General features: G+C 47.5%; 1 protein-coding gene across 5 annotated transcripts in view; it reads left to right on the plus strand.

Moving 5' to 3' along the window:
• The window catches only part of GARNL3 (GTPase activating Rap/RanGAP domain like 3), a 143,461-nt gene that overhangs the window by 154 nt on the left and 121,537 nt on the right, over positions 1 to 21,770 (plus strand). Inside the window, exons 1-2 of one of the 5 annotated variants that reach the window (XM_032418946.1) lie at positions 54 to 226; positions 16,811 to 16,981. In XM_032418946.1, coding sequence (XP_032274837.1) covers positions 16,839 to 16,981 — 143 coding nt within the window. In that variant the 5' untranslated portion in view covers positions 54 to 226; positions 16,811 to 16,838. Of the gene's footprint in view, positions 1 to 53; positions 227 to 336; positions 381 to 740; positions 883 to 9,273; positions 9,807 to 16,810; positions 16,982 to 21,770 lie in introns of those variants that run through there. The other 4 variants (XM_032418947.1, XM_032418944.1, XM_032418948.1 and 1 more) reach the window with 4 other exon arrangements.

A 21,770-nucleotide genomic window follows, 5' to 3' on the forward strand; every position in this document is an offset into this window, starting at 1 on the left:
GGGCTTGGGGGGAACGCGGGCTGTGGGCGGAGCCCTGTCCGAGCTGGGTTGAAGGCAGCGGGAGTGAGCCGGCCCTTATACTGGGGGCTTTAGAGAGAAAAGGGTGCTCCGTGCCTGTGGACGGGACACGGGGAAGGGCGGCCCCCAGAGGGACGCTGCTACGTTAGAAACGCCCAGGAGGCACTGAGGTGTGGAGGGACGACGCTCAAGGGAGCTGACGCTTTGGGTGAGGGCAGGGGCCGCACGGAAGCTCAGTAGTGGAGGAGTAGGTGGGCGGGGCCTGGGTCTGTGCTGAGGGATTAGGAGCGGGAGGGGCGTGGCCTCGGGCCGGACCGCGCTGAGGACAGGGTGGGCGATTTGGGTGTCTGGGCCCGACGGAGGTGAGGAGAGCCCACCCCCGACCCGGTGGGGCTGGCATGTGGAGGGCATGGCTGGAGCTAGGGGCTGGGGCGGGACCTTGACCCGGCTGAGGAGCACGGGGAGGGCTGGGGCTGAAGTTCGGAGCGGGGGTGGGGAGGGGCGGGGCCTAGGCCTGGCTGAAGAGCAAGGGTGGGCGGAGCTGAAGTTCGGGGCGGGGGCGGGGCGGGGGCGGGGCGGGGTCTGGACCCAGTTGCGGGACAAGGAGTGGGCTGGGCTGAAGTTCGGGGTGGGGCTGGGGCGGGACCTGGGACCGGTGGTGGCACGCGGGGCGGGGCATGGGTTGCGGCGTGCGAGCCGAGCGGCCGGCCGAGCCCCGCCGAGGCCCGAGCCCACCCGAGTGCGCCCGAGCCTGCGGCCCCCGCCCGGGGCGATGGAGCCGGAGCCCGGCGGGGCGGCCGCTGCGCTTCTGCGGCAGAAGAGGGCGGCGCTGCGGCGCAGGGGGTGCAGCTTCGAGAGCCCCAGGTACCGCGGCCCGGGAGGGGTGCGGCCGGGAGGGGCGGAAACGGGGAGCCGGCCACGTGGTGGGTGGGGGGCGGTCTTGGGGGGACCGAGGGCTGCGAGGCCGCGGCGCGGGAAGGGGTCTCTGCGGGGCGGGGGGGCTGAGGGGATCCGGCGAGTAGCCAGGGCTGAGCGGCCGGGGGTCGAAGGGGGGGTGCTGGGCCGCCCGAGCGGCAGGTGCGGGAGGGGGTCGCCCCAGAGAAGAACGAGCGAGCGTCGGGAACCCAGACCGGACGAAACGCCCCCAAAGCGTCGGTGCTGAGGCAGGCCCCGAGCGGAGCCGGGCTCCGGGCGGATTTCGGGCTGTGGAGAATGTGCCGTGCCGCCTCTTGTAAATGCTCAAGGACAAGGTCGGGAGATAGACCCCCGAAGTCCCAGGGAGGTCTGCCTCCTGCGGGAGCCTCTCTGCGCTGCCCCAGGACGCAGGCCAGCTCCAGCCTCCCCAGCCGGGCTCCTTAGGTAACGCACACCTGCTGCCTCACAGCCCCGCCCATCCTGGCGCGGTGTGGCCCCCCCAACACGCCGGGCCCCTGGGGCCCCTCTGACCCGCCCACGCCTTTCCTCTGCGGGGGCAGCCCTTGCCCATCCCGGCCCCCCTCGTTTGGCCTGGGAACTCTCCTGAAACTGTCCTGTTGGGTTCCTTCTCCCTGGAACCTTGCTCACAGACACGCTTTCCACCCGCTCTGCTCTGCCAGCCCCATTCTCTCAGCGGGCATTTTCTTAACTCGGAGTGCCTCCTCCCGCTCCAGGCTCGCTGAAGTCGGCCCTGCCTTTTTCCAGCGCCCCCCCCCCCCCCCAGATGACTCCAGTAGCCTCCCCACCAGACTTTCTGTCTTTATTCTTCCACCTCTCCAGTCCACATCCTCACTGGCCGCTGGAGGGGTCTTAGCACGACCCGCCTCTCCAGGAGCTCTCCATGTCTCACAGCAGTGATGGGGACTGGGGTGGGGGACAAAGAGAAAGATAGGAGGTGGGATTCTGGCCCTCACTGAGGCCGAAAAGGAGAATCAACAGTAGGCTGACAAACCAGGATCCTCAGTATGCGGTGGGAGGCCCTTGCACTGCTCGCCTCACCCTTAGTGCCCCGGCTCCCAGCAGTACTGATGAGAGTGGAAGCCTCATCAGGGCAGGGACCCCCCCGGTCCTGTTCACTGCCCTGTCCCCAGAGCCTGCCCCAGGCCTGGCCCACGCAGACATTTACTATCTCTTGAATGAATAAATGCCTGACCAGCTGGTAATTCTTTCCCTATGTTGTGCTTTTCCTCATCTGTGCCTTTATTCCTGACATGCTCTTTGCTCTACTTAGAAGAGTCTTTTTGGCTAACACCTGTCCCCTCTTCCTCTGGGAAGTCTTCCCTAAACCCCAGGCTGAGCTCTGTGCTGTATCAGTAATCTCTGTATAAATCTGCTATTCCACATACCACTGTGTGTAATTACCTGGATAATACATCTCCTGCACTAGACTGGGAGAACCAGGCAAATAGGTTCTCTGTCCTGTTGCTGCTTACATTTGCTGCTGGAGCATGGGCGGATGGGGAAAAATGTGCCAAGGGATGAGGCTGAAGAGATGAGCCAAAAGCTGAATTCAGGCCTGAGGTAGAACATTTAGGTCAGTGCTGTCCAGCAGAACTTTCCACAATGATGGAAACATTCTACGATCTGTGCAGTGGGATACCTCAGCACTAGCCACCTGTGGCCCTTGAGTACTGTTGAAATACGGCTGGGGCAACTAAGGAACTGAATTTTAAATTTTGTTTGACTTTAAATTAAATAGCCACATGTGACCAATGTTTATGATATTGGATAGCGCCAGTTTAGAAAATTTTTCTCTGTCTCCAACTTCTCACTTTTACCACCCCATCCTTTGTCTCCATGACCTCCCACCTGAAAGACGAAATGACTTCTCCAGAGGTTTTCTTCTCTATTTAAAACTCCATGGTAATATCGTATAAACCTTAGAAATAATGCTTACCACGTTTCTGGTTTTATAAAAACAACTTATGTTTGTTGCAAGACAATTTAAGCTATTTTTTTAAAAAAGATTTTATTTATTTGACAGAGAGAGAGTACGAGCAGGGGGAGCGGCAGGCAGAGGGAGAGGGAGAAGCTGGCCCCCCACTGAGCAAGGAGCCTGACACGGGGCTTGATCCTGGGACCCTGGGATCATGACCTGGGCCGAAAGCATCTGCTTAACCAACTGAGCCACCCAGACAGCCCATTAACCCATTTTTTATTATCAAACTTGCCATGCATTACCAGTTTTCACTTTTACTAAGTCACATCAAATCTGTGTGCATTAGTCTGTGTATAAAGAGGTAATCGGGGCACCTGGGTGGCTCAGTCGTTAAGCGTCTGCCTTCGGCTCAGGTCATGATCCCAGGGTCCTGGGATCGAGCCCCGCATTGGGCTCCCTGCTCGGCGGGAGGCCTGCTTCTCCCTCTCCCACTCCCCATGCTTGTGTTCCCTCTCTCGCTGTCTCTCTGTCAAATAAATAAATAAAAATCTTAAAAAAATAAAAAAAATAAAGAGGAATCATTTCCTTAAGATAAGTTCATAGAAGTGATGGAAATGATTGGATCTAAGAAAAGGGACATTTTAAAGGCTTTTGAAGCATAATGCCAAATGGCCCACCAGGAGGTCATACCAGTTAACAGTTCTCCCAAGAGCATATAAATGTGCCTGTTTTTCCCACCCACAATGCAAGGCATTATCATTTATAAATATTTGCTAAAATGGTCCATTTCTTTGGTAGCGAGGTGAAACTTTTTTCTCATATTTATTTATAATTTGTATTTCTTTTGAAAATGAGATCTCTTTGCATGCACTTTGTCCATTTTTCCTTTGGAATGTTTATTTTTTCCTTATTGAATTGAAGCACTTTTTATTTATTAAGGAAATTAATTTTTGTGGCCAAATATGTAGCACATTTCTTACAGTTCATTATTTGCCTTTTAACTTTGTTTACAGTGTTTTTTGAAAAGTTTTTATTATTTTTTTTTAAAAATTAGTCAAATCTATTTATTCCTTCTGTTTATGCTTAATTAGAAAATAATTTCCTAACTTGAAACAGATCAATGTTCATCTACAATTTCTTATTTTTGTTGCTTTAAAAAAAATTCCTCTTTAATCCTTTAATCCAGATTACCTCACTTTTTTTTAAAATTTTTTTATTGTTATGTTAATCCCCATACATTACATCATTAGTTTTAGATATAGTGTTCCATGATTCATTGTTTGTGCATAACACCCAGTGCTCCATGCAGAACGTGCCCTCCTCAATACCCATCACCAGGCTAACCCATCCTCCCACCCCCCTCCCCTCTAGAACCCTCAGTTTGTTTTTCAGAGTCCATCGTCTCTCATGGTTCTTCTCCCCCTCCGATTTCCCCCCCTTCATTCTTCCCCTCCTGCTACATTCTTCTTCTTTTTTTCTTTCTTAACATATATTGCATTATTTGTTTCAGAGCAGATTACCTCACTTTTAAGGGAACCTATTAACAGCTGTCTTATATTGGGTTGGCATAATGGACAGTTAGGGCCAGGAGAAGAAAAATCACCTGTGAACAATCTTTTTTTTTTTAAATATTTTATTTATTTGACAGAGAGAGAGGGAACACAAGCAGGGGGAGTGGGAGAGGGAGAAGCAGGCTTCCCGCCGAGCAGGGAGTCTGATGTGGGGCTCGATCCCAGGACCCTGGGATCATGACCTGAGCCGAAGGCAGACACTTAACGACTGAGCCACCCAGGCGCCCCACCTGTGAACAATCTTAACTATACAAGTGTGTGGGTCCCTACAGCTGATCTGTTGTTCCAGAAAGACCAGGGTGGGAATGGGGTGTGTGGATGCTCAGGAAGTTCTGCAGGTGATTCTGACAGACAACCAAGGATGAGAGCCTCAGGCTCACCTGTGGGCATGCTGCCAGATTAGCCTCCATTACTACAAAGTCCTCAATTACTTCTCATTTCCTGTTGTGTCAAGTTTAAATGCTACTGTCTCATGTGTAGGGCCTTTCAGCATCTGGCTTAACCATATTTACTCAATCATGTTGACATCAGGAAGAAACGTCATGACTTTCAGAATGGCAACTGTCTTTGCTAAATATCCTGTGTCAGCTCAGTTAACTGGCGGGCAGACACAGCTCGTGATGAGTGTAAAGGAGCAACGTGGGGCGTGGCCCAGGCTTTAGGAATCCAGGCAGGTGGCAGTTAGAGAGAGGAGCTGGGAAATCTGGGGGCCAGAGGGCAGGACATTGACGCTGTTAAACCACGTGCCCTAGATGTGTTTGTCCTCATTTTGTAGGAAGGCTTCTCAGATAGTGCTCAGGAACAAGGACTTTGGAGGGAGACACACACGGGTTCAAGTTTTTGTCTTTTCACTTGTCACGTGTGTGGCCTTGGCCAGGTTGCTTAACCCTCTGACCCTTGATTAACTCGTTTGTAGAATGACAGTAACACCTGGCTCACAGGACTGATGTCAGGTTTAAATGAACTGATTTATGCAAAGTGCTAAAAACAGTATCTGGCACAAAGCGTTACCAAATGGCAACTTTTCCGGACAAAAGTGATTCACGTTTATGCACAAGTTCTCAACCTTTCCCTTCTCTTGCCTCATTAACATTCTAGCTTTACCCATTCAATTTTTCCTCCTCCCCCACCCTCAGAGCAAGGTCCTGCCCTGGTTCTTTTTTGCATTTTGAGCTGCAGATTTAGGAAGAGAGGGATTGAAGAGGAGTAGATACACAAGGCACTGTTAGAACTGGCTGATAAAAAACTTTAAGGGGGTGTTTAGAGGTGAGAGGTACAGAGACACCTGTTTTGGGTGAGGGAGGCTAATAAGTCTTCCTGTTGTTTTTGTTGCTCAAAGATATATTTTAAGAAATATACCTGTTGTCTTTTGTGACTTTGTGGTGATCAAGAAATACAGTGAATGAACTTGAGTTATTTTAAATCACTATTGCTGCGCTGTGTCATTTTGGCTGCAACACTTTATAAAGCCAAACCCAGATGTAATGGCACACACATATGAGCCGCGGTATATTAATCAGGGTTACACAGTCGGATTGAATTTGAAGGGCAAATTCTAAAGATCACAGACTGTCAACATTGAATGGAACTGTAGACATCACTTAGGTTAGCGTCTCAGAGCGCGGTTCTTTAAGTGTGACCCCTGGACCAGCAGCATCCACTTGTTAGAGATGCAAATTCTCAAGCCCAAGCCCAAGTGTACTGAATCAGAATCTCTGGGGTGGGGCTCAGGAAACTGTGTTTGGGAACCAGGACGCTCTCATCTAATACATTGATTCTCAAACCTAACATATAGGAGAATCACCAGGAGGGCTTCTTTGAAACGGTTCCTTGGACCCCACCTCCACAGATCCTGATTCACTAGGTGGCGGTGGGTCTATGAATTGTATTTCTAACAAGCTTACAGTACTGCTGGCCCAGGAACAGACTTTGAAAACCATCCCGCTAGGGCAATGCGGGCATCTTTTTTTATCACAGCCCTCCCAGATGGTCACTTTCCGCTTATTACGTCTAAGGTCAAGGAGCCCCTACTGCAAGCCTTTTTGGTATTGGGCAACTCTGTTGCCTTTCCCTAATAGCACAAAGGCTGCCTCATTATGTTGACCCCCCATCATTCATGATTCTGCTTTGATAGCTGCTTGCAGCAACAATGTCTGGGGTTGTGATGCCAGGTGAAAAGCGGTGGCTTGGATTGTGGGGCATAGACTCAGTGGTCAAGTGGTTCTTATTCCTGGCTTATTCCCAGTTGCGATCATTGAAAGTTCTTGAGCTACAAGCAGGAGTAGTAATGCATCACATCTTTTCTGATTGGTGCCTGACCTAAGTTGTTAATACTTTTTAAGATTATCGAGGTTGGTGAATGACAAGCAGAGAAAAATTATTGGTTCGTGGAATTTGCAAAATTGTGGAGTAGACCCAAGCTTTGGGAGAGGGTAGATCCAGATGCTCAAATTATGTCGTCCGTAGGCTTTCTTCATTTTCTGGGTCGACTGTCTTTCCTCATGCAGGCAAAGAAAGTTAACTATTTCAGGCTTACTTTCTACCAGCGTACGATCCCAGCAGAAAGACATTGCCTCTCTCTCAATAGTTCTAGAGCATGTTTCCCAAGCTTGACATTCATTGGATCTCTTGGGTTGTATGCTCATCCCTGAACCAGTCGTTTTGGCTAGAAGGGGGTAAAACATACTCATTGGCTGGGCTGGGTCAAGTGCCCAATGCAGAACTGAGAGATTAGATCACTTCCATCCATAGAGACCAAGAGGCAGTGATAGCCCAATGGAAAATCCACAGTGCTATTACCAGAAGAAGTGGAATGGATACTGGATTGACCCCTCCCCCCAAAAAGTGCCATTACATCTGGGAAGCTTTCCAAAATAGACACCCAGATGCCACCCCAGAGTCACAGCATTGGGTTTTCTGTATTTTTTTAGTTCTCATTGTAAAAGGCTACCTTAGTTGAGCGTTTAAAGTATGCTTACTAAGTTTAACCACAGTGGGTGCAGAGCCCTACATAGAAGAGATTGTGAATCACAAATAGAAAACATATTTTCTGCTTTCTCAAATATTGCTTCCTACATAGTAGCTTCCTTGTTAGTAATGTATATAACCTACACCTTGTGAGAACAAATTTGATGCCAAGACAAATGCTTTCTTGTTCCTGAACATGGCTTTTGAGGCCAAGATAGGATCCGAAAGAACAATTATCCATTATGCATTGTGGTGCCTTCTTCTTCCTTATGTTTCTTCTAACTTTCAGATTCTTGGATTTTTTTTTCTTTTTTTCCAGGAGACTCTTTTCCCCCCAGGTAGTTTTATAAACAATTATTTTAATGTGGGCTGTTTTCATAATCTTCATTTCTCTATATTATGTAGTTATTCTTCTTGTTTGTTTCGGGCCCTTAAGTATTTAATCACAAATAAATCTGCTGCTGTCAGTTTTCTTTTGGAAAAACAGCAGTCTTCCTGGAAAGGATTATTAAGAGCTGTCTTGTATTAGGCTGACATAATGGACTCTTAGGGCCAACAGAAGAAAATTAATTTTCATATTATGTCTGTTCTCCTAAGAGAAGGGAAAAAACAACTTTTATTATTCACCAAGAGTTTAAGTTAATACAAACCAGCTTCCTTTCTCAGAGGAAGACAATAGTCAAATTCGTTTTGCTTTAGAAGATTAATAAGAGAAATTATGTTTGGCTGTCTGGTTTCCAGAGTTGAAGATCTGAACAGAGATGGAGCCCGACAAACAATGCTGTAAGAAAATTATAAGAGATTTAGCCTGTCCAGTGAGACTCACTGCTGGTTTTCCTGTGGGGGAAAAAAATTCTGAAGCAGCATATGCAAGCGTAGAGGTGTGGGAAAATGGGAGCCACACAGCTGCTTGTCCCTAGAGCTAGGATCAAAGAGGACAGGAAGCGAATGAGAGTGAGCAATGAGATGTCGCTGCCCAAGGAGGTTTATGTTAAAGGCTGCTCCTGCAGGAGTGCTTGTAAACGTAAAAAAAAAAGTCCATCGGGAACATATCAATACAATACTAATAATTTGATGCCAAAAAGATTAGAAAGATTGGGGGTGCCTGGGTGGCTCAGATTGGCGTCTGCCTTCGGCTCAGGTCATGATCCCAGGGACCTGGGATCGAGCCCCATGTCTGGCTCCTGGCTCGGCGGGGAGCCTGCTTCTCCCTCTGCCTCTGCCTCTCCCCCTGCTCATGCTTGCTCTCTCGCTCTCTCTTTCTGTATCTCTGTCTCAAATGAATAAATAAAATCTTTAAAAAAAAAAAAAAAGATTAAAAAGATTGATGCCAGTCTCTGTTTTCTGACTTGGAAAGATATCTCAGATGCTCATATATGTTAAGTGAAAAAGAACAAGTGGCTTCTGGTAATAGCAAGTGTGTAGAATTACAAATAGAATTTAAAATTTTCTAGTAGCCGTATCTTTTTTTTTTTTAAGTAGGCTCCACTCCCAACGTGGGGCTTGAACTCATGACCCTGCGATTGAGAGTCGCATGTTCTACTGACTAAGCCAGCCAGGCGCCCCCTCTATGAGCCATAGCTTAAAAAGTAAAAAGAAGCAGGTGAAATTAATTTTAATAGTTTATTTTGTTTAACTCAGTATATCCAAAATATTACCATTTTACCACATAATCAGTATTAAAAATAATGAGGATAATTTACTTCTTCTGAGGTACTTTGTTTGAATTCTGGTGTATATTTTACACTTGCAGCATCTCAATTCAGACTAGCCGCATTTGAAGTGCTCAGTAGCCTTGTGTGGTCTGTGGCTCCCTCATCAGACAGTGCAGATACGGATTTCAGGTAGGAAGTTTTTGAAAGAACACATCAAGGTTTTTGTTTGTTCCATAATGCGACCGTGAATCACAGTGAAGTAGGGAAAGGAAAAAAAATGTGGGGAGAAAAAGGATACCAGGAGACTTTAGGAAAAAGAAATCACTAACTAAACTTTATTAGTCAGGAATTGTGACTATGATTTGATGGACTTTTATTAACTCTTCCCATAAATCCCAAGTAAGATTTAGACTTTGAGACTTAAATGTGAAACCATTGTGTCATGGATACATGATGTAATTAAATTTTTTTTTTCATTTTGGGGAAATCAGTATAAATTAACAGTTTAAAAAAAAAACAGCAAGGGCATTGTTTTCTGTGTCAAATGCTGCTGGTGGGTCAAACAAGAGGAACTTAGAATTGACCATTACGTTGAGCATCATGGGGTCATCGGTGGCTTTTGACAAGAGCTGTTTCTTTGGAACAGTGAGGATGAAAGTCTCACTGGCCTGGCTTCAGGAGATAAAGGAGGGGAACTGGAAACAGTGAATACCGTCAGCTCTTCTCAGGAGCAGAGGGGCTGTGAGTCGAAAAATTGTTGATTTGTTTTATTTGGTTTTGATTTGGGGTTTTCCGCTCTTGTTTTATAAAGATGTTTATATCTGATGGGAATGATCCAGTAAAGAGAAAAGATTTCAGTGGGGGGGGGGGGGAGGTGTTTTACTTGAAAAAGAGAAAATTCAGAGAGGATATAATAGCTGCCTGCCCACATTTGAAAGTGTGTCAAATGAAAAAGGAATCAGGCCTACTCCACTCTGCGTATGGCCCTGGGCTAGACCTAAAATCACAGTGGGTATGAGGGATAATAAAACAGATTGGGCTAAACACATGAAAGTACATTCCAGCAGTTGGTGCGGCCCATGCCAGCATGGCTTCCTTCAAGATGCAGTAAAATTTTTATTACTGGAGATGTTAAAGCATCTGTAGGTTAGACTAGTATTTCTCCACTCTTTTGTGCTTTTGGCACACTTTTGGATACAACGGTTTTTGGCGGCACACTTGAAAAGGTGCAAAGCAGTGTTAAGCTGGTCAGTGCCAATGAGAACATAATCGTTACCCACTCCAGCAGTGACCTGAGAAGCATCCCCAGTTAGCATGCTGTTCTTTGGGTTGTCCTTTAGCACTTCTTTGCTGTTTGAGCAGAAATGCTTAGTGCTGCAAGCATGCTCTCTTTTATGTTCAAAAGACAAAAGTTCCACATATTCCATAAAAGTACATAGCCTCTTGTTTTTGCCCCTGGGGGATGTGCCCACCATTGCACCCACCAGAAGAAAATCCTACCCTGCTCTGCACTCTCCACAGGGTCACATGAATTGTTAAGCTCAAAATTCAATCTGACAAAGATCACTCTAAGACTATCGGTCAGGAATCAGTTGCCGACCACAGAATCCACTCTACCTAGTTAATATAAGCAGAATGGTATTTAATAGTGACATGGGGAATTAAGTGCTTACAGCGTTGTTAGCAGGGTGGATAGCGGACTCTAGTCTGAGCCCCCAGGAACAACTCCAGAACCCAGAACCACTGTGCTTTGCCATGACCACGAAGGCTGCCATTTATAACAAGAAGCTGATGGGTCAAGAAGCTGCCAGTCCCTGAGCCAACTGCAGAGCCACACTACCAACTCTGCTTTGATCCCAAAGCTGCCACCGTGGCTTCGGAAAGCTGTAGAATCAAGAAATCACTGACTCCAGGACCACAACCAACTGACTCCAGAACCACTACAGCTCCGTCATGATCTACAAGAGCAAGATGGCGCCCTGTATCCTGTTTCTGAATCCACCAGGCTTCGTTCTGAGTGAGAGGCTCTCATGAGTACATCGGATGTGTGGAATCTAATTCATCTCCAGAACTCTAAACTGCAAAGAAGGGTAGGGCATTGACGTTCTGGCTTTCTAACTCTTGTGCACTGGAATGGGGCTGAAATGGGTATTGAGCAAGTCATTCCACAGTATCTGCCACAGCATCTTTCTTCAATCACAGCAAAAATAAATTAGACATATTGATCAAAAGTTAGTAGCACGCTAGTGAGGGTTCCCGTACGGAGGTAAAAACGAGAAATCAGGCCTCAGCTAGGTGCTTAAAGTGGATCTGCCAACTATATGTATCAGTGATTCTATAGTTTGAGCACAAATGGAAGTTAGGACATAAGTACCAGTTTTGCATTTTATGATGGGAGAGAAAAGTGTCTTTAGAAGGCCTGCCAGCCAGTAAGTATTTTCCAGTATCTGTGCCATCTATCAGCCTGGATTGATGTTTTGCAGATGGATTGTCTTTGCTCCTTGCACTTGTCACAGTCCTCACAAAGTAGCTGCCTGTCAGAGATCGGCAAAGAAATAGAGCAGGTCCCACAGCGGTCTGACTAAAGCCACCAGTGACCTCATTCAAGAGTGGCCAGAACAGTCTGACATAGTCTCCCTTTTCCAAATGAGTATTTCCCTCCCGGTTTTGCCTTCACACGGTCACTTACTCATTCAGCAACTATTGAGCACTTCTGTGTACTAGGCACTAGGGATACACCGTGAATAAGAAGCGGGGTTCCTGCTCTTACGGAGCGAACATTCTAGTGGAGGGGGAGACAAGGTGCCGGCAAACACATGCGTAACATTTGGGGACAGAGGGAACCTGCCTCCTCATGCCCCGAGCGCTGCTCCCCTGACCGCGGAGCCAGCTCAGATCCCAAAAGCTGCTCTTGGGTTGAAGAGAGGCAAGAATGATGATTTGCGCTTGGTTTAAGGTTGCTTTCAGCCAACAATCGAGCAAAAGGAATAATGTGCAAGGTGAAGAATGCAGGGGAGTGGGTGTGGCTCCCAGAAGGCTTCCAGATTCCTCAGGGGATTTCGGCAGAAGCTCTGCAATCAAAGCAGCTTGTACCAAGGGGCCTGTCGGCCACTTCGAAGGAACCAGAACTGAGACCTCGTTGCCTTTCATGTCATTTTGCTGCATGCAGGGGTCTGCCTACGGCATGTGAGACAGCACTTGTGCCTCAAGTTGGGTCCTTCCGTGGTCTGTTTCTTGCTGCATCGCTGGACCTGGCCAAGCCTGGCCATGGTCCCCAAGTGGAGTGCTGGTCCCCAACTGGAGCGCCCGGCTGAGTCCTCCTCAGTGGCTGTTGTTGCTTCCTCGTGGCCTTCAGCAGGGAGCTGAGAAGCAGGCCAAATTTCTCTTTACTCACCTCCCTGAAGACCCAGACACTAACACTCAGGGCACACTGAGGGTCTGGGAGTTACAACAGAAGAGGAGAAAACTGTAAACTGCTTCTGAGGGCTGTCTTCAGTCCAGGAAAAACCCAGGCACATGCCAAAGCCCCCCTACACAGAGATTCGCTCATAGACACCCCTCTTTTCCTCTCCTTTAGCCCCCCTCCCTTCCCAGAAAGCACATGGACACTGTGAATCAACTTTTGCCCAGCCACATTCTAGGGCATTTTATCTCAGAGCTATGTGAAGTCTGTCTATTGAATTATTTGATCTTTTGTTTTGAGAGAGTTCTTGTTCTTTCTTTTCTTTTCTTTTTTTTTTTTTTTGAGAAAACAAAGCTGTTACATTTTTCATCTGGTACCTGTCAAAAATCTTCTGATCTGTACTCTTCATCTGCCTTTTGTGAACCTTTTTTCATAGGTCCTGTGCTAGTTTATTCCTGCATGTTCATTCTGGAATTGAAGCAGTTCTGTCTGGGTCTGTGTTTACCCATTAACAATATGGGCAGATTCACCTTGACTCCCATCCCTGGTCATCTGAGCAATGGTGAAGCTTCTCTTTCAGAGCTGGAGCTGGAGGGCTGGCCTGGACGTTCCTCAGGAAGCAGGAAGGGTTCGGAGGCAGTGGGAATGTGCCATCTGTTCTTCCCCTCTCCTCAGGCTTTCCCTCCCATCTGCCAGGCTCCTGTGCCTATGTGGTTTGTGAGCCCATGGCAGGACTCGCTTCAAATTTCCAACCCCCCCCTCCCGCCCCCTGCTTCAGGGCAAGCAGGCCCCTCCCAAGACGGCCTGGGTCAGTGTGATTTCCCATGCGCCTTCTTCTGGTGGACTCAAATGTCCTTTTGGCTAATATCTTTCAAGAGGGTCAAATGGCTCCTAAGATACACTTTTTCCTCTCACCTTCACCCTTTCCTCAGATTAGGCCAGCCCTTCTTATCAGCACACTGGGGCAGTGGAAATAGAGAGAGAGAGAGAGAAGAAGAAACAGCTTCTTCCCAGTCTTTCCCATGCTTCCAGCCCTCATTCCTCCAAATCAGGCATCTCAGGTGTGTAGAGCCTTCTTGCTCATGTCCCTCACCTGACGTCAGATGGGTAGGACTCGGTGTTCTCTTTCAGTTTGTCCACACGTATTGTATACAGCAGGTCTTCAGAGCATAGAGTTTAGCCATTCTCTTCTTTCAATAAGGTTCTTCTATATATTGAGCCATTTTTGCTTATTTCCATGGGTTCCAAGGAGTTATGCCAGTGAACACTTGCTCTGCCATCCTTCCAAGAAGTTTCTCAACTGCTAGATATATTCAGTAGTGAGACCACAAAACTAAAATGTCAGATGAAGAGGAACATACATTTTTGTAAATTGGGAAGGTAAGACTAAAAAAGCCAACAAGTGAATAAAAAGATTAAAACTCACAGTGATGGAACAGAATCTGAACAGTTAGAAAATGAAACTCAAGAATTAGCCGAAAGGATAAAAAAGAATGAAACTCTATGAGTAAAGTTATATGGCAAAAGCATAAAAGTAAATGGTAGCAAAGTCTAAAAGAAGTAGTATTTAAGTACTTTTAAATAAACTTTTAAAGATTCAAGGGCTAGAGAATCACATGCTAAGACAATGAGATAACCTAAGTATTTAAAGATTAAAATAAGTGAAAAGGTGGAATGTAAGCAATATATAAGGTTGTCTCATTCTAAAAATGTGCCTCTAGGGGTGCCCACCTGGCTCAGTCAGAAGAGCACGCGACTCTTGATCTCGGGGTCGTGAGTTGGAGCCCCACGTGGGGTGTAGAGATTACTTAAATAAAACTTAAAAAAAAGATGTCCCTGTAGTGACTGATGTACAGAGATGTCTAAGACTATGTTTAGGTAGAAAAGCAGGTCACAGAACATTGCACCATCTACAGACCTATAGGTCACAGAGCTTTGCAGATAGGAGGAGGACGGAGCTCTAGGGATCGCACCGCTCTATTAGCTGGAAGTGGGAAGAGAGTGGAGGTGGGATGTTGTGGGCACTGTCAGATCCCCTCAGGTCCCCTCACCATTTCTGGCTGTTTCTCCCCTCCCCCCTTCAGTGCATTTTGGCTCCAACAGCCACGCCAGCCCTCACTCCCATGCAGCTGCTCTGGGTATATGTACCTGGGGGTTTGCCCCCAGCCCCACGGTGGCCCTCGGTGCCTTGTCTCAGGCAGGGCAGCCGAGGCAGTCTGCCTGGAGGGACGCTGTCCAAGATGGAAAGCGAGCTCCATAGGTGATTTTACATTTTCTAGTAGCCACATTAAAATTAATTCTAATATTTTTAGAATTTTATCTTCAACATGTAATCAATATAGAAATTATGAACGAGGTGTTCTAAATCCTTTTTCATGTGTATTAAGTCTTGGAAATCAGCATGTATTTTACGCTTCCACAGTTCACTTTGCACATAGCAGTCGCTCGGTTGTCAGAGGTGGTCACTTAGGACAGCCCAGCTCACCCAAACCGAAGCTGTCCCCTCAGAGGACTCTGCCTGCAAATGAAACCTCACGTCCCTGCCCTGCTTCCTCCATTCCCTTATGGGTTTCTTTTAGGAGCACTTTCTTAATAAATTTTTTGCATGTATTATTATTATTATTTGTAATTTAAAAAAATCTAGAAGTTTCAAAAGGAAACAAAAAATGTTATCTCTCAGGGCGCCTGGGTGGCTCAGTCGTTAAGCGTCTGCCTTCGGCTCAGGTCATGATCCCGGGGTCCTGGGATCGAGCCCCGCATCGGGCTCCCTGCTCTGCGGGAAGCCTGCTTCTCCCTCTCCCACTCCCCCTGCTTGTGTTTCCTCTCTCACTGTGTCTCTCTCTGTCAAATAAATAAATAAAATCTTAAAAAAAAAAAAAGTTATCTCTCATCCAGAAGCCCTGCTTTGTGGTTTGTTTGTCGATTGCTAAGGCAGCCGTAAACTCTAGGGAGCCTGGGTTTCAGAAGACTTGGTGGCGGGTGGGGGGGGGGGTCCCACTGAGTAAAGAACAACTGATAACATCTCAGGAACTTGGCCTCTTGCCGTTTGTCAGATGTGGAAGGCTTGGGCCTTTGATGTCGGTCTAGTTGCTGCTGAGATCAGTGGCCTCACGCCATCCTGGGGTGAGATTATCTGGAAGTCTGGCTCAGGCATGCGGCACGTGGCCTCCGGGGGAAGCTGGGTCACCGCTGGAAGAGGAATGGCAGATGGGCCTGGCAACAGTGACCTTTTTTTCATTTTGAACATGGCCGCAGCCCAGCCGATACCACGGCAGCAGCTCGGGAGTGGGCAGGGCCTGTGCGGCTCCCCACGGCCAGGCTCCCTCTCTTCCCTCGGCATCCAGCCCCACAGCAGGATGGCGGTTCCCTCTGCAGAAGCCTCCGCCTTGTGGATCATACGGCTTGAGCCAGTAGGCCTTCTGTGCTTTGCCCTGTCATAGTCTTTATGAAGAAGGCATTCTAAAGAGTCCCTTTTGACCAACATGCCATCGAAGATGGCTTTTGGTTTCTGTTTTTGCATGTCCAAGGAATTGGATTTAGTTGGCTTATTTGTCTGGCACTGGAGTAGGGGGTGAGGAAAGAAGGCTGGCTGCTAATTGGCTCAGAAAATAATTCCAGTCCGGAGCCGAGATGCCTGTGTTTCCCTAGCGAAGCAGCCCCTTCTTCCCAGAACTACCCTTCCCACCTTCCCCACTGTGTCCTCAGAGAAAGGAGCAGGCAGGTTGCAGGAACACATCTCTCAATTTATTCTCATATGCAACTCATTTATTCAACAGGCTTTTGCTCCTTGCATACTATTTATGCCATTAGTCTTGAAGGGTCTGTTTGGTCCTCTCTGTCTACAGTGTTGTTGCCAGCATAGGCCCTTTTGATGGCTTTTCTTGCATATTTTAATTGGAAGTAAGGAGAGAAAACCAAGCACGCTTGGACTCACACAGTGGTGGAGGTCCCACCTCTAGTTAATCTCCAAAAGCACTCTAGACAGAACTTCCTCTTAATGAATGTTGCCTTTCTGAATGAATCTGCGATGGCTTGAGTGCTCACTGGTCCTCCTCTTACCTTAGACCCCACTCACTTGACATAGTGGATGACTTCGCTCAGTACTGAGGGATGTGACAGGATTGCACGGGGCCTCCCCCACAGCATGCCCGGGCATCGCTCTGCACAGAGAAGCGTGGTGCAGTCTCGCTGGGGCACCCGGGTCTTGGAAGTGCCTTGGCTTTGCCCTTCCTGACTTCCTCATGGGGCTGGCCTCAAGGTAAGAGTGCCAGAATAGGACAGTGGTTGGCCTACCATTCCTATTCTCTGATCTCAGTGCCTTTCCTAACTCCTTCTGCTTCAGCTCGGCACCTCAGCCTCCAGGCCCACTGATGGATCCGCTGACCAAAGGGTCCTGTAGGAGTCAGATGGCACAAACTCTTCTATGGAAAGCCAAGTCATCTCTGTCATTTGGAATCCAGCCTCTTCAGACATGGCCAACAGAAGACCCTGAAGTAGAGTCGCAGGTCAACCTGTAAGTAAGTAAAAGAAACATCATCTGTTTGGGCCCATGCTCACTCTAACTTGAAATCCCTTAATGCCCAGGAAGAAAATACTTTTTACCTTTTTGGGGAGAATAGGGAGGGGAGAGGGGATTGGATGTTTGGTTCGGAGATTCCCTTTCTGTTCTTAATGATGCCTTCCTTGTGTATTTCTTCCTTTACTTGGCAGTAGTCACTGAGCACCCACTCTGGCCAGGCCCTGTGTCAGGCATGGTGAGCACAATAGATTCAGTTCCTGTCTTCAGGGGATTTGCAGCTCATGAGACAGATAGCCCTTCATCAAATAATCATGCAAATAAATACTAACAAATTTTGACAAGTGCTATGAAATGTGCTGCCTTGATTCAATGAACATTTACAGAATGTCTTCTCTGTGCCAGCAGCATCTTGGGGATAGAAGAGAATAAGGCAGTGTCCTTACCCTTGAATAGCAAATCATATCTATAAGGGGAAAAAAATCCAGTATTATTCAGAACAAGTGATGATAATAATAAGTATAGTATAACTAATAGGGACTCAAGTCCCGTGGGGTGGTAACTGTGTTTTCCTGTTTACTCCTGAATCCTCAGGGCTTTGTTATGATGTACAAAAATATCTGTTGGATGAATGAATAAGTGAATGAAGAGAATACGAAACAGGGTGCTTAGTTCTCCAGGGGAATCCAGGGCAAGTAGGTGCAACAATATGATTGACTTACGAACAAATGAGATGCCTCATCAATTCAGTGTGACAAATATTGATCAATACTTGCTGTACCCAGTGCTTTTGTGGAGCTAATTTGTAGCTGGGGGCAGGGATCACGATCACCTGAGGAGCATAAACAAATTATGCCCGAGGCCCACCCCAGAGATTCTGATTCATTGGCTCCACAAAGGCGAAAGAGGACTTTTCGGCATGTTTGCCTTCACAGAACTGATAGCCAATCCAGGGAGACAGACAAGTAACCAGATAACTCCAGTCCTGCTTGAAAAGAACCAAGTATAGGGGCGCCTGGGTGGCTCAGTCGTTAAGCGTCTGCCTTCGGCTCAGGTCACGATCCCGGAGTCCTGGGATCGAGTCCCACATCGGGCTCCCTGCTCCGCGGGAGGCTTGCTTCTCCCTCTGCCACTCCCTGCCACTCTGCCTGCTTGTGATTCCTCTCTCTCTCTCTGTGTCAAATAAATAAATAAAATCTTAAAAAAAAAAAAAAAAAGAAAAGAACCAAGTATAAAGTGCATTAGGAGTAAGTACTCTGCTGGAGCACAGGGAAGAAAAGGTATCAGCTGAGATCGGCCTGGTAGGATGAGCCTGGGCCAGGACAGGAACAGGGGAAGAAGACCACTTTAAACGGAGGGAACTACAGAGCTAAGGCTCAGATCCATGAAAAGTATGTTTTAGCAACGTCGACAGGTGTTAAACCAGCGGTTCTCAGTGCTGACTGCACATGAGAATCCACCCCGGCAGCTTTAAGAACCAGGAAGCCTGCGTCATTCCTCCAAGATTCCAAGGTCTAGGGTGGGACACAAATACCAGTACTTTAGGAAGCTCCCCAGGTGATTCTCATATGCCACAAAGGCCGAGAAACGCTGTTTTCACAAAAGTGACCACACATAATTAAATAAATACAAAATAGAAGCAGCTTCTATGCCTCGCCAAGGGGTCTGAACTTTCTAACTTAGGCAATGGGGAGCCTTTGATAGCATTTACAATCTGAAGAGATAATGCAGTTTAAAAAGTACAAGGTTGGGGCGCCTGGGTGGCTCAGTCGTTAAGCGTCTGCCTTCGGCTCAGGTCATGATTCCAGGATCCTGGGATAGAGCCCCACATTGGGCTCCCTGCTTGGCAGGAAGCCTGCTTCTCCCTCTCCCACTCCCCCTGCTTGTGTTCCCTCTCTCGCTGTGTGTCTCTCTCTGTCAAATAAATAAATAAAATATTTTTAAAAAAGTACAAGGTTCACATCGTTTAGAAAAATTCATGATTGCCAGTTCCGTCGTGGATTCTTCAAGGAAACATGGGCGAGTCTGGAGTCACCACGGGCTTTTCGGAGTGACCACCATACCTTCCATAAATGGCCCTTTAATGAGAATATGAGATTTAATCTGAAACCTAAAATTTCTGTAAATACTGAATTATCTGAGCAGAATTATCCTGTTGCTGGCAAGGAAGGGCAATGAGACGGGGCTCCATCCACAGAGGGTGCGGCGAAGAGGACCACGGTCCTCCCAAGCTCCCAGCAGGTGCGGGTCCATACCGGGCACGCCCTGGGTGCCACCTCTTTTCTAGACTACAAGCCCCACAGTGCTCTGCGCGCATGACGCAGTCAAAGGGGCGGGCAGGGCTGCGGGAGAGCCTATGAGATGCAGCGGAAGCAACCGAATTAGCATCTGGAGGGCCCTATTGGTGAGTTATCTGGTTGAGGGTGGGCCAGGCCCTGGTGATTGGCGGCCGACCGGCTGGCTAGGCTGCAGGGAGAAGGGGTTAGTGAACCGAGTCCGGATCAAGGACTGGACCCCAGACTCAAGGGCCGGACTTGGAACTGATTGCACCAGGAGTCCGATGTTGGGTTCTCTGGAAAACGGGCTAGAAAGATGTGTCTTTAAGAACCGCTGCCGTTCTGTGAGCCGCTCATTCATTCATTAACTCATTCATTCAACAGTGTTCATTGATTACCTGTGTACAAGGCACGTGTGCAAACATCCTAAATGCATTTTCTCATTTGGTCTTTATGAAAACCTGATGAGGTAGCTACTGTTAGCTCCGTTTTGCAGATAAGGGAGCTGAAGTCCAGAAAGGTTAAGAGACCATTCCAAGACACACAGCCTTTGAGTGACAGGGCAGGGGTTTTGAACCTAGATTTGTCTAGCTCCAGTGCTCGTCTCCTAACCTCAGGGTGCTCAGCCATGCAATCAGGAGCAAAGTGTTTATGGAATGTAGGCATTCACAGGGCATCCTGATATATATGAATATATATGCATACATATTCAAGTGAAGAATATAAAAGTGTCTTACTGGACACCAATCTGGACAGATTCTGATATCAAACAATTCACTGAGCATCTGTTTGCTGTGCTGGACCCTGTGCTATGCACTGGGGTTGCAAAGAAAGCCTCTCCTTCCAGATGAAGGGGGGTGAGGAAAGTGCTATTCCCTAGGGCAGTCCAAGGAGATTTCCCAGTGGAGGGAATACCTGAAGAATGGAGCTTTACCAGGAAGAAGTGGGAGAGGCCTTCCCAGACAGAGGTGACCATATGTGCAAAGGCCAGCAGCATCAAGGCACTCTGAGTGTTCAGAGAACCGTGAACAGTCTCATTTGGCCAGTGCTTGTTGAGGAGTGGTGGGTGGTGAGCCTGGGAAAGTAAACAGAAGCCTACTTAACCATTGAGGAGTGGGAGGGCTTAACCACCCACTAAGAAGTTTGGTTTTGAGTCTGTAGGCTGGGGCATAGCATGATCAGATTTGCTAATTGGGAAAATAACTGGTGTCAGTGGGCAGCTAAGTTGCAGCAGGATAAGGCTGTGGCAGGGGACCCTATTAAAGTGGCCAGGGAAGAGATATAAGCGTTCTAATGAGTGGCAGGAACCATGGGATTGATTTAAGAAATATTAGAGAGGAAGATTAGAGTGGTACATGTGTGGGTGGTGGGGTGAGTAAGTGACCCTCTGAGTTTTGACTCGGGCAACTGAGTGGTTGGTCTTGCCATTAATGAGAGGGCCCTGAGATGAGACAATGCAAAATCCAAGATAGAATAAGACAGAGATCATTAGATAAATGCCATCAGTACTAAAAAGGGGTACAGTTACATCTCTGGGGGCAGAAGATGCTTAGGAAAGTCTTTTCAGAGACAGTAATATGAAGTGGACCTTGAAAAAGGAGCACCTCCCTTCCTTCTTTTCTTTTTTTGGACTACCTTTTAATAGGCAGAGATGGGGAGAAGAATATTCTAGATGGCCAGATCTTGGTTTGCCTCTTGTGTGGTGCAGTATTAGGAAGTCTAGAAAGTCAGATTGAGGGGCATATTGTAAAAGATGTTGTACTTAATCCCTGGCCCACGGGGACCCTCTGAAGGGTGTTTGAAACACGCAAGTGATGGTTTGAGCCCTGCTTTGGCAAAGTTAATTTCACAGCTGCGTACAGCAACGAGACCAGGAGCCAAATAAGAGATGGACTAGGCTGCGTCTTCTTGGTTGTAAGTTAAATAAATACAACTCAAATTCAGGCCAAAAAGGGAGAATGTCTGGGTTCACATAACCAAATTAAGGAAAGGGATGGATCTGGCTTCAGGGATGGCTAGATCCAAGGACGCAAATGCTGCCTGGTCAGTGCATTTCTTTCTCACTCCCGTGTCCTCCAAATTCTTATCCCTGCTTCTGTGTTGGCCTCCTTGGCTCCTACTGTCTATGAGTTGTCACCATGCAGCAGGTGACATCTCAGGTAGCACGAAACTTGAGAGGAAAAATCTTTCCCATTCGTTAGAAGAAGCATGGGGAAGGTCTGGGCCACGTGTCCACGCCTGGTTTTGTGGGCGAGTATGTTACCAGGGGAAGAAGAGATAGTTCTTGTCTGCCCTGGTGAGCAGAGCAGCCTTGGAGAAGAAAAGGTGTCAGGAGGTAGGAGAAGAGGATTCAAATGGGTCATGGAAGCCTTTGGAGGGATTTCAAGATGTGGAGTGGTCTATGAGTGATCACAAAAATAACTTAGGGAGTTTCTTCAAAATACGGCTCATGGAACCTATTTAATTGGAATCCCTAGTGGTGGGACTCAGGCGCTGGCTTATGGTGTCTA

Source organism: Phoca vitulina, unplaced genomic scaffold (assembly GCF_004348235.1).
Source record: "Phoca vitulina isolate PV1807 unplaced genomic scaffold, GSC_HSeal_1.0 scaffold21, whole genome shotgun sequence".
NCBI classification, from domain to species: Eukaryota; Metazoa; Chordata; class Mammalia; order Carnivora; family Phocidae; genus Phoca; species Phoca vitulina.